A 13,061-nucleotide genomic window follows, 5' to 3' on the forward strand; every position below is an offset into this window, starting at 1 on the left:
ATACGTGTACGGTATAATGTGTGAATTTGCTCTTGCTTGGAATATGACAGTTTTAACACACCCATTTCACAATCACTCTCTGTCGATGTGTGCACTCGTGTTTTATTCATTTCGCGAAATGCGAAACATCTAATAACAAGTCAGTTCGCTTCCTAATCGACGCTCAGAATCATACACTGAATCATGTCTGGTGTGTCGCTGTCAAAGACTAAGCCTGTACATAGTCCATAAGTAATTACACATTTTTTTGTGTCTATTCTCTGTGATGTGAAAATGACAAATGTAATAATGCTTTTCTGACGATACCAGGTAAAAGTTTTTAACCAATAAAATGAGAGTTCAAGTGAATGTAAGCCGAAAGCTACATTTCACTCTATGATACCGCTTCAAAATGGCACAGTCTCGATGATATGATTTATTTGATGTCAAATCTTCAAGTCTTTCAAATGTTCAGTCAATCATTCATTACTTTCGAGACAAACATTTGCATTCACACATCAAAGGCAAAGGTGCAAATAAAGCCCAAAGCGTATAACCATTTTTTTTTCTTCAAATAGTAATAAAAAGAAACGAATTCCGTCATCTTATTTGTTCCCTTTTAAAAGGCGCCATTCTCTATATTTCGGAAATGAAATGCGTGCAGGTCTGGTGCCACAGTCTTCATCCGATAGAGTTGCAAAGCAACAGATAAAACGCTCCTATCAGATTAACATTTTTCATACTAAGAACTCATTTCTCATCTGGGTATTGTTATTGCTTTCACAGTGCTATGATTCTTGCCTGAATACTTTTGCTGTCATTCTGTCAAAGCTTAAGAGAAATTGCTACTTTGAAACTTGGATGTGATATTTTTGAGAGCATAAAATATGTCCAATGCAGATGGTTACAAAGTCAATTTATTCAAAAGATCATAACAAAATAAGAGAAAGAAAAACGAACAAATAATAGAGAAAAAACGTCTCGACAAATGCACCGTTTGTGTAGTAGAAAATGGGCTGCACAATGCCCATAAAATAGAGACCTATTTGAAACAATTAATCGAAAATGTTTGCTTCAATGCACAGTAAGTCATAAAGTTGGAGTTTTTTCGTCGCCGTCGTCTTCGCCATCGTCGTTTTGGCCTTTTCTATGATATTTATTATGATTACGCGGAAGAGAGAATTTCTTCCAGGAAAAAGTCGCGAAATCACTGGAAACAAGTCAGACTCTTAATGCATTAATATGCAAAATCGTTCTAGCATAGCGTTCGCCGGCGGTGACGTAAATAAAATTATATCATCTGCATCCGTCTCACTGGAATGAACTTTGTTTGTATTTCAAAGGAAACATGCCCATAATCAAAGCATAAATTAGATTTTGCGCTGTAAATGAACAATCCAAAATGCAAATTTAGTGGTTTTCCATCGAATGTTAACCGAATTTGTTTATAACACATTTATAAAATCAATGTGAAAGTTGGGTCGAAATAAGCCAACAAAAAAAAATTCTTCGGTACATTATCAGAACCGCATCGATTCGCAAAGCGTTTATGTTTTGCCCATAATTCAGTTCAATATTGTATGGATCGAATGTTATGAATTGAAGTCTAAGGGTAAATTTGGAGAGTTTATTTTTCTTTTAGAAGCCATAAAATAGTGTTAATCTTATTAGGGAACAATGCGGGAACAAATGGAAAGTTTGTGGTGATCGAATTCCATTCAAGATTTTCAATACGTGTACGGTATAATGTGTGAATTTGCTCTTGCTTGGAATATGAGCTCAAAAAATGACTCATCCCAGAAGCAAACACTTTTCAAAGAATCGAGAAATAATCATTGTTAACAGATGTATCAAGGCGCTGAGCGCACACTCACAATTTATGACCGTTCTGTATGTTTTTTCGCACTGCTTTTTCAAAAGATGCGCGCGATATTTAATAGCCTATGGCATAACTCCGTCGAATTCCTTGATTTTCTTCCCTGCAATACACTTAGTTTTCTGTAAATTGAATTTGCAACTTGAAATTTTCGATTATTTTCTCATATTTTTCGGCATATTTTAGATATTTTCTATACTGTAGAATTGTTTCGATATTGGCTGATCGCGTCAAAGAAGAAAAAAAAACTTTCGCTAGAAAATGTCGGAATGCTCACGGCTTGGCCAGTTGAAAAGGCCAATAACCACACGTAAACGAATATGGAACAATATCACGAAAAGTGGATTGTATTACGAAAGTACATGGTTGAAAAAAAAAATGGAAAACATAATTACAGTAATTTTCGTTTGGATTCAATCGTTTGTGTGTGTGTGCACGTGTGTATGTGAATGAAAGTAGTTTTGTTGAAGTATATTTTTTTCAAAAAAAAGGTCGTTGACAAATTCACAAGTTCTTTCGAAAATCGAAACGCTTTAAAAATTATTACAGAGATTTTGGTTTGAAGTATGGAAACCACATGATTTTTTTGTTGTTTTTGAATTATAAATGAATGCGACAGCACAAGAATATATTCATCGAAGCCAATGTGATATATGCGCGTTCTGCTCTCTGATCATGAACATATTCGATGTCGAGCACTTACACTTTGCCTGCTTCTATTACATTCAATGTTCTCACCAATACCATTCTATAAACAAAATCAACAAAAAACAAAAAAACAAAACAAAAATATACACATTGTAGTTAAAAACTGTTTCGAATTGTGATAATGCTTGACAAGAGCGTATAAGCGCGTATATATGCTCTTTCGGGGTTTCTTCAATGTGGGATGGCTTAAGCGTATTCCATTCTATTCAAACATATTTCAAAGTCATCATCAAATGATCATGTGCAAATAACTGAAGCATGAAATTCATGAGAAAATCGCCCAACAACAGCAACAACGACGACTGTACCGAGCGACAAGCGAATACCAAATTTAGACAAGGAATATTTTAGCTATATACACTTCCATCGTGTGTAAATTGACCGCAGATGGTTCACTGAGCATCGAATCGGCAAATAAAAAAAAACAATAACGAACGAATCAACAAAAGAAAGATATACCAAGCACTTGGAGTGATTGCTGTTCTTTTTCTATGACATTTGCCGTAATTTTTTCTGGTGGAAATCATGAAGTGTACCTTTTTGACGAAAAATTCAAACAGTTCGATACGTGATTTGTATGAGCTAACCGAGAAACAAAGAGAAAAGAAACGAGACGCCAGCTTGGAATAAAATCGTTTGTGTATATGCTGAATTTTGTGTGCGACCCCTGATGAATTTATGAGCTTATGTTGTCTCCAATTCAGTGAACGCAAACTCATTTGATGTGCGAGAGAGTTTGACCTAGTTCTATGCCTGATTCTACGACATGTCTTCGGTAGTGTCTCTGTGAAATGAGCGCCAATATTGTTTCATCGATACTTCATGGCTTTGTTTTCATTCGTTTTTCTCCTTTTTATTCACTCTTGTCGTATTTTATACACTTTATGTCATCCGTACGTCTGTCGCCATCAGTACGGTGCGCTCGCGCACATACTCAACACAAAACAGAACTCGCGGGTAATTCGCTTTCGAGGCTTTCCGACTTTCTTCGCCATTCGGTCATTACACAATTTCAACGAGGAAACAGAAAAGAATTACTACTTCTTCCCATATTTGCGAAATTCTCTTGATTTGTGCCTTTTGTCTCTTGATTAAATGTTATTTATTGTTGACTTGGCTATTTATAACGTGTTGTCGGTTTGTGGAATGCCGAACAGCCTGGACATACGTATGACAGCCGTAAAAGAAACGAAGCAACAACTAATAGATGGCCAATTTTAATAATTTATTTTCGTTTTCATCGCTCATTTGGACTGAGTTTGCTTGATTGTGTTAATCGTTTGGGCACGTATTTGAAAATGTCGATCATTTGAATTTTTGTTCGAATGCCAGTGTTGCAGGTCAAAAACTAAACACAATCACTTCGAATGAAGAAAAAATTTTAATCCATCAGTCAGATTTTTCAACAGATATAATCCTCGAAATGAATTTATGTCAACGGCATTTCAGATCGAAACTAAAAATCTTAACAAAGGCAGTTTTTTTTCTGTCAACAGATGATATCACCCAACAATTGATCGAGACAGATGAAATGACTCCTTTGAGAAAAAATCGTAAATAACTTGAAAATAATTCAAACTGAACTACTATGGAAATTCAAAATTAATAATCAAACTTAGTTTTAGACAATAATGATGATTAAAAACAAAACTTACTTGAAATTTAAAAAGCAAAAAACAACAACACTAAAAATTAAATGTTTTTTCTTTCAAATTTCATGAATTATAAAATATATGTTTATAATAATAATTTTTTTGAAATATGTCGTTTATTCGGTCGTCGCTTTAGTTCGTTTCGCGCTATTCCGTGTCGAAATTGAAATTCTCGCGTTGGGCAGGGCACACAATATATCGCGTATGTATACGCGAACAACTTTATTTTGTGGCCGTGTTTCGATGTATCTGTTTCTAGTAGAAAACGTTTATTGCTTTTGCTTTTGCTTTTGCTTGAGCTTCGGCTTCGCTCTGTGTATTGCTCTCTGTATAGTGTAAGCGATGTATTATGTTTGTCTCACTCGCCACTCTCTCTCATTTGTGTGTGGTGTGTAATGTATGAGTGTTTTTTCTCTTCTTCTTCTTTCCGTTACAACCAAACACATCTATTTGATCGGTCACACAAAAATTCACTATTCAACATATTAAAGTACCAACTTCGAATCGCAGCGCCGAAAAAAAACCTGTAACATACGATATATGTTTGTATCGCAGTGTGAGCACGGCTAAGAATGGAAACAGGCAAGCAAGCAAAGAATGAATAAAAAAACACACATCGGCAACTACTAATACAAATATAGAAAAAGCAGCGTGATGGAAACGAAGAAACACACAAATTAGTAAGTCCCATTTAAATGTTGTTGTTGTTGTTTTGTTTTTCGTTATAAACGATATTCATATTTGAATTCATCGATGACTCTTTCCCTTTCTCATTTTCATTCTCTCCCTCGGTGTATGTTCGATTTAAAAAACAAGGTGTAATAGGTACACTGCGACCCATTAAAAAGAGACAGAAAACAAATACACCGTCGTTTGTGGTCACAATTTGGATATTTATTATGATCGAAGGAGAAAAATATTTAGAATGTTTGAGTAAATTGAAACATGGGCATTTGAACGATGGCAACGAAGCGATGCGTACGGTTCACCTAAGCATTTGACTTCAGAATTTTATGTTCTTCTGAGTGTGTTTCTATAATGTTTACTTATGCTGCTTCTGCAGTGAATGTTGTGAGACGGAGCGATAGAGAGTACAGACGTGCTTCAACATACATGTCACTCGCACAGAGCTGACGTTCAGTTTCAATCATTTTAATAACGTAAATTGAATGCACTTGAGGAGTGTGTGGTGCGTATGGTGTGCACTATGCACTAACGGTTTTACCATATGCAAAACAGCTAAGCAATTGACACACTCACACACACATTCTTCGCCCCTACGATTTTTAATCAAGATTAAAAACTAATTAAAAGTGTGCGTTCGCTAGCGTTTGCGTGTGTATGTGTGTGTGTGTGCTTGTTTATGCACCAGAGTCTAATATTCGACGCTCAGGTGCGCTGCATGTTTCATCGCACTTTCAAAAGATCATTTCAGTAAAATTAATAAAGTGAAGAGAAACAAGATTCCAAGAGTCACTTAGCTGGCAGAACCTAGCGTTCTGCAAGTGATATCGATTTTGGTTTATCGCTAAACTGAATCGAAGTTCGGGTGAAACGTTTAATATATTTGCAATATGGAATGCAGCGCACGTTATATGTGAAAAGCGGTGTTTTTTTTTCGTTGGCTTGAAAAAAAATAAACAGCAGAATTAATAAATATTATTGAGAGTCGCAATGCGTATGTTAAAAACACTTCTGAGAAGAGGAACATAAACGAATGAACAAAACAATTGCCGCTCCTCATGAAAAAGAAGAAAAGAAACGCACGAAGTGTAAACAAGAAGCAGATATGTAAATAAATGTGAAATGGGTAATAGAAGCCCACTGAATTTCATTCTAACATCGAACGAAAAAAAAATGCTCTTTAATCACTTCTTCCATTGTCTCCATAACAACAGCTATGCTCAAAGACTCCGATCTCGGCCATAGACTTAATTCACCTCTTTTAACGGTTTATGGCAAATTGCTTGTCGGACGATATCGCTTCGCGTGAAATGTAACGGTGTCGTTTGTAAAAAAAAAAACTGAAAACGATAAGTCGCATTTAGTCGAATTGAGTCGATTCATTTTATTCTCAATAAGCTGAAGAAATTGTTTTGATTCGCTTAAGGGGAGTGAAGAGAAAGAGGACAAAAACTGGTCCAATATCGCGTGCACTCAGATAACATCGATTCATAACAGTTGATATAATTCACATTGCAACCGACATTCACATGCTCAGAATGTAAAAAGAAATCGTAATATTTTGCACTGTGATTTACCATCTTAACAGTTGATATAACAAACTGAATAAAACAATAAAGCAAAATATGCTGCTGAACTTTTTGATCTCATCGTTAGAGTGCGATATGACTTCGATAACAATATCTTTTGCTTGGAAAAATGATATATCACAACTTTATTCTGACACACTTGGTGTGGTGTCTGCGACTCAAAAAACGTTGCCCCCTCTCTTTAAAGTCAGCGTTGAAATCGTTTTTATTTTCGATAACAATCAGTGGACTTTTTGTAAAACGGTTTTTCTTTGATGATCCTTGCAGTAACGCAAACGTACAGTTCATAGAATGTCGAGAAAGTGGCCGTCTGTGCGGAAATGGACCTGTGTGACCTGTATTACAAGTATTCTAGATTTAAAAAAATCAATGTTCTACTCATTGGATATTCTATCTCGTACGCGGTGGCCGCATATATTTTGAGTGTGGTTGTGTGCGTTTTCTATCGATGAGACAATTTTCTATTTTAAGAAATTATTTCACTCTTCACTCGCAACAACACCAACATCAGCAAAATACGACTATAAAAAGAGGAAAAACCAATTTTCATGTAAGAGACTTTCGCAGCATATCAAACCCATGCGACATACATCGACGCATAGGTTTCGACATTAGCATTTAGTGTATTTGAAAGAAGAAGAAGAGGTAAAATCACTAACATTGTTTTTCTAATGGAAACCGTCGCTGCTTGGTTTTTATTGTTTTCGGCATTTTCTAATGCATTCTATTGTGTTTATTCGTTTGTTTGCCTTACATTGACTCAAATGATGTGGAGTAGTAATGTTGTTCGTTGCATTGGACATTAGAAAAATAAAATTCAGCTACATAAAAAATTTTAATACAAAAATAATAAATGGACATTTGGGCTATTTACTTGTTTGTCTACGTCTAATCTGCTACTGTCCGGTTGGGCCGACAAATGATTCGTTCTCTTCTCCTTTTTTTTTCTTTCACCACCGAAACTTTTGCTTGCTATTTGTTTATTATGTTTCTTATTCCCTCTTCCTTTTTGGTTACGACACTAATGAAATTTTGTCTTTAGTCTACCGACACATATACGTTTGGGCCAGTTTTGCACTGTAATTATGCGCGCACTGCACACACACAAAAACAATCAAAACCAAATTATTTGTCGTCGTTTAAAAATATACCCCAAATGTGATTTCAAAAACACGTACTCAAAAACTCTCAGGATTACGGGAGGGAAAAAAAACTATACACGTAAATGTTATTGAATTTTCAGATGTTTTCCAATCCGCTTGTTTATTTTGGGTCCTCACAATAAGTTTAACTTTGAAGGCGACCAATTCGGAAAGAAAATGTTCGAAAAAGATACACAAACAATTTAAGACAGACGGAGAACAGACACAAAAATCACCAAAAAAAAAACAATTCACTAGCACCACAAAACAATTGAATCGAATTGCGATTGTATTTAATTTTCGAAGTGTCTCTCGTCCAGAAGTGTCAATTGTGTATGTTTGTAACAAAAAAAATAACAAAATCAATCGGAACCCGCGAAAAAATGAACAATGTTTTTTTTTTCGTTTGACTTTTGGTTGGTACAGTTTGATATTGTGTTGATGTTGAACGGTTGATGACGATGTCGAATTGTGTTGTGTATTAATTGTTGCGATGAAAACTGTTGTACGTTCCACTGGCAACGTATACGTCTGATGCCATGCATGTGTAAATGTATGCGTGTATTTGTATTGATGTGTTTATGTATGTGTCTTTCTTTCTGTGTCTGTCTCGTTCACACTATGCCGCTTCTGTTGATGTTTACTTCAAGTCGTTCGTGTCACTCACTCACTCACAAAATCGGATCAGAAGTTACTAACGATTCGAATACAACGTAAAAAATAAAACAACCAAATACGATACTTTGCATCAGACGCCATTTTACCGATTACGTCACGCTAATTTGAATGAATATGAGCATATAAAATGATTGAGTTGAATATTTAACATTCAACAATAAAACTCTACAGAAATGTGATTTTATTAAAATTGGAGAATAAATTAGGGAATACCAGGATTTATTTTGTTCCTTTTTAGCACATGAACTGGTGCCGTAATAAATTAGGGAAGTTGGCTTTTGATTCAACGAATTTCCCTATGTTTGACATTGGAATGCATTTTCATCTTCCGTTAAAAATGTTTGAAAACATATTCTTATTCGAATTGACTTATTATGTACGGTACGCAGATCATAACGTTTTTGCCCAGCGATGAGGTAAAGGTTCAGTATTTGTCGGTCAATACTGTATTGTGTATGTGTATGCGTATGCGTGAGTTGATCCAGAATCAGCCACACACCGATATTATTGGGTAAAATGTCCATGCGTTTCAATATTCATCAAATGAATAAAGATTGAATGTTGCTTCAATTCTGCCTGTTGCAGAACATTAAAACGGAATGACAATTGCTAAACTTATTTACGTTTTTTAATGAATATTTTTCTTTGGACATTTTTTCAAGTTAATGATCGCTATCTAAGGATTTCAAAAACACATATTCATCATGAATTACAATAAATTAATCATTTTCAATGAATTTTCCGTTTCGATTTTGAAATAGATCGATAGTGCAGATATCATCAGATGTGTAGAGTGTGGCCATTATGTAGAGTTTTTCAATGTCGGCTATGATTTGGTTGGTTTGCTGGCAGGGTGCGCTGGCTGTATACCGCATATAAGAACGAATAGATTATTTTCACGCGCGCGTCACCTTCCATCGCGTATAGAACAGTAAAGTCAGGGCGAGAGAGACAGAGTCTTTTGCGGCAAACACACACGGCATTTAGTCTTTTTCGACAAAACAAATAGTTTGCATCTGCATTTATTTCTTTCCGCTGTGGAAAAAAACGAGAATCAAATCAATTTGAATAATCATGGGTGTTGACATTGAACGCATTTCTCCAGGAGACGGTAAGAATTTTTACATAAAAATATCAGAAAGTCATTAAGGTTTACCAAGCTCAGCTGCAATGAAAAAAAATCTTTTTTTTTTCGTGCCCCGATTCATTGCTCTAGCGCATTGGAAGTGTGATACATTTTTTCTCTCATTTGCCACACTTTGGTGTTTTCCACCCAGCTTGGAATAATTCATTTGAATGCTAGATATCTCTGTGTCAACAATGTGATATATAAATTATGTACAAGCTAACAAAAGCGAGTGTTTTTCTGTTGATTTTTTTTCGCTTTGCTCTTATCGGAATGTGATTAATATTTCAATAGCTCGCTGATTTTTTTTCTTCCATCCAACGTCATATATATACATGCACCACTCTTCACACTTATGTTGCTGTATTCATATCGATCGGTTAGTGTAAAAACCAACTGACAAGCGTTAGTTTGAGCTAGTTCTGCGTAACTTATCAATAAAATAAATATAGAATTGATAATGTTTTTTTTTGCTGAATTGATTTTTCTTCCATTAACGTTGCAATTTCAAATGTTATTTTGTGGGGTTAGGAAGCCGATTCCCAAAAATGGGTCAAACAGTCGTAGTTCATTACACAGGTACATTGGATAATGGAACCGTTTTCGATTCATCACGAAACCGCGGAAAACCATTCAAATTTGTCATTGGCCGTGGTGAGGTTATCCGGGGATGGGATGAAGGTGTCGCACAGGTAACGTATTTTATTTGAACTTCATTTTATTTTTGTCTGATTTGAGACAAGGAAAAAAACAGTCAATTTCACTATGATGTATTTTTCAGTTGTCTGTTGGTGAACGCGCCCGATTGGTCTGTTCGCCAGATTATGCGTATGGTTCACGGGGACACCCAGGCGTTATTCCACCGAACGCACGATTGACATTTGATGTTGAACTCCTGAACATTGAATAAACCGCATGCGGTAGTAACCTCCAAACCGGCACCAGTGGCCGCACATGAACAATATCCGGAAAACTCTAAATAATAAAGAAAAACCTAAAACCAAGATTTCAGAACTATTCTTTACCCCAATAATTTATATCAACGAAAGCAATCACTCAAAAACCTCAAAAAATGTAAACAAAACTTTAAAGAAGAAAAAAAAACAACACAAAACTAATCTAAATATGAAAAATCAAAATAACAAACTCTGATATTTTTCGATAAAAAAACAACATTTCTGTATTTCCTCTTCAATGTAATAGATTAATATCTTACATTCCACTTGGAAGAAGTACACAGCACAAGCTATTTCGATTTTAATAGAAAACAAAACACACACAAACAAACATTCACTTTCAAAGATCTATAATAAAATTGTCACACGGATAGAAATTTTGTTCAGTCGAAATTTTTACTACCGTTCGCAATACATTTTAGATGGTTTCGAAAACTGGGAGATGAACATTTTAGAAACGTGATCTAAACTGAGATCAAAGAGAGGTATGCTGCTGGGTCTGAAATGGTGAAATTATTTGTGTCGTTGAGAATGAAAATGGGATTAGCCGAAACCACGCGTTTTTATGCGAATCATTTTTGTGTTTCTGGTACGAGATATGAGGCAAGTATCTCTTGAAATGTTTTAAAACATTGCAGCAGACATATCTCTTCTATCTCTTACCAGGAACACAAAAATGATTCACATGTAAACGAGCGGTTTCGGCCAATCCCATTTTTATGCTCAACGAGACAAAGAATTTAATAAATTTAAGAGAAGAAAAAAAACAACAACGAATCATTTTCAAATTTTTTATTTTGTCATTTTATTAATTTTTCCTTCTTTTAACATCTGTGTCTGTTTATTGGTTACTTCCTTTGAAACATGAAAAAAGAAAATGTTCGTAAAACAACTGTTAAACAAATTCATTTTTACCATTTTTGTGTTTTTCTTTAATCGAAAAATATATATTTTTATCCTACCATTTTAATTCTTCAATATTTTCTTCATGCACTTTTCATGAATGTTTGAACTGGATATATATTCTAAATTAGTTAGAGCTTTGCATGTGTAAACGTTTGAGTTTCCTCTTTTTGTTGCCCTCTTAGCTGATGTTAACAAGGGAAATGCAGTTGAGTAAAGGGTGTGTATGGGTATGGGAAATATAAAGCATCACATGGACGTGGAGGAAGAGGAGAATAAACGATCTGCAGAAGCTATGCTAAATATCTGACATGATCACCTTAAAGGCATTGAAACTATATAACTCAAATGAAAATATCTTACATGTGCTGATTCATTCATTAACCGTCTAAACAGTACATAAAGAACACCAGAGGGAGTTCAACGCGACTAAGGATTTATTAATAGTATCATCTCTTGTTGTTAAAGATAAATGTTGTGTAAACAGTCAGGCGCAATAACCTCACTAAAACACATACACACGAATGCAACAAAAAGAAAACAACAATATTTTACAATTTGATAAAATAATAAGGCGACTAGAAGATAGAGTATTTGAAAAGAAAATGGTCATAATCGTATCTATTCCTCTATACCTGTCGTCATATGACAATTCTTCTTTAAATAACAAAAAAACTATCGTTCTCGCATTATAAATACTACACATCCAAGGCGCGTTGAAGTCTTAAAATAAAAATGGAACAAAGTGTATGTGTGTGTGTGTGTGTGTGTGTGTTTGTAATTTTTTTTTTCGACACGAAGTCTTAAATAATATTTTCATGAATAAACTCCGATCATATCATTCGCTACAATATAATAAATTGTTGGGCAACACAAAATGGAAGTTAAATTTATTAACCTAAAATAAAATAGAATTGTTTTTAATCATTCAATAGACTTGCTTCGTAGGAATTTTGCATTACAATTTTAGAGAACAACGATGAAATGTTTAACATTGAATTTGGCATTTTATGTTGAAAATTTTACATGAGTTTTTCGTTTCATATTATTGTATGAGCGAAAAACATGATTATGCAATTATTATTTACTAATAAGCAGTTGGAACGAAATTGTTCATTATGATTTAAATTTTCGCTTTTCGTTATAAAATAGAGAGATCGGGCATGAAGATGATGTTGAGATTTTCATAAATAAATAAACATTATTTTATTTTTACTTCATTCATATTTTGATACAAATCTTCTTCATCTTCGTCTTCGGTTTGAATCACAAATCGAATGATTAATTGGTGACAACAAACTAAAGATTTGACTGTACATTGAACAAAAACGGAAATAAAGCATAACTCAAAGTGATGGCTAAAATGGCAAAACTTGTCACTCAATTGCATATCATGATGATGGGATTTTGGGGTTGATGGAAAGAACTGTCACATGACTCTTATTCAATGCATATTCTTATCGAATGAATTGAAAAGAGCTGCGCTACCTTGCTTTTTGTTTTTTGTTTTTTTGTTTTTTTCTTCTTCAAGAATTGCAATCCGTAAAATTGTAAATAACTTCTTTTTTTTGTTCATATTGCCAATGCTTGAATTTTTGTTATTTTTTTCCCTTCTTGTTTTACTTCGTTTAGTCATCAGAATTTTTATTTTAAAATGCTCTAATCACAATTAATTGTCAGGTATCGATTCCAACCTAATTTGCTTTTCTCTCTTCCCACCACTTATTCATAATTTGGACTTTCTCCTTCCTTTTTCTTATTCTCCTTC

General features: G+C 34.5%; 2 protein-coding genes across 2 annotated transcripts in view; one reads left to right on the plus strand and one right to left on the minus strand.

Annotated features, from left to right (window-relative positions):
• The window catches only part of LOC129575174 (protein 4.1 homolog), a gene marked incomplete in the record, with an annotated part of 34,748 nt that extends 26,645 nt beyond the window's left edge, over positions 1-8,103 (minus strand). Inside the window, 1 exon segment of the mRNA XM_055458180.1 lies at positions 7,453-8,103.
• Positions 8,104-9,206: 1,103 nt separating this feature from the next.
• LOC129575190 (peptidyl-prolyl cis-trans isomerase Fkbp12) lies at positions 9,207-10,438 on the plus strand. The gene is made up of 3 exons (XM_055458213.1): positions 9,207-9,419; positions 9,966-10,126; positions 10,216-10,438. Exons 1-3 carry the CDS (start codon positions 9,383-9,385, stop codon positions 10,342-10,344), a joined length of 327 nt encoding a protein of 108 aa, XP_055314188.1. The 5' UTR covers positions 9,207-9,382; the 3' UTR covers positions 10,345-10,438.
• The last annotated feature ends 2,623 nt before the right edge of the window (positions 10,439-13,061 follow it).

Source organism: Sitodiplosis mosellana, unplaced genomic scaffold (assembly GCF_009176505.1).
Source record: "Sitodiplosis mosellana isolate CC-2019 unplaced genomic scaffold, AAFC_SMos_1.0 Smas_scaffold_6166, whole genome shotgun sequence".
In the NCBI taxonomy this organism is placed as follows: domain Eukaryota; kingdom Metazoa; phylum Arthropoda; class Insecta; order Diptera; family Cecidomyiidae; genus Sitodiplosis; species Sitodiplosis mosellana.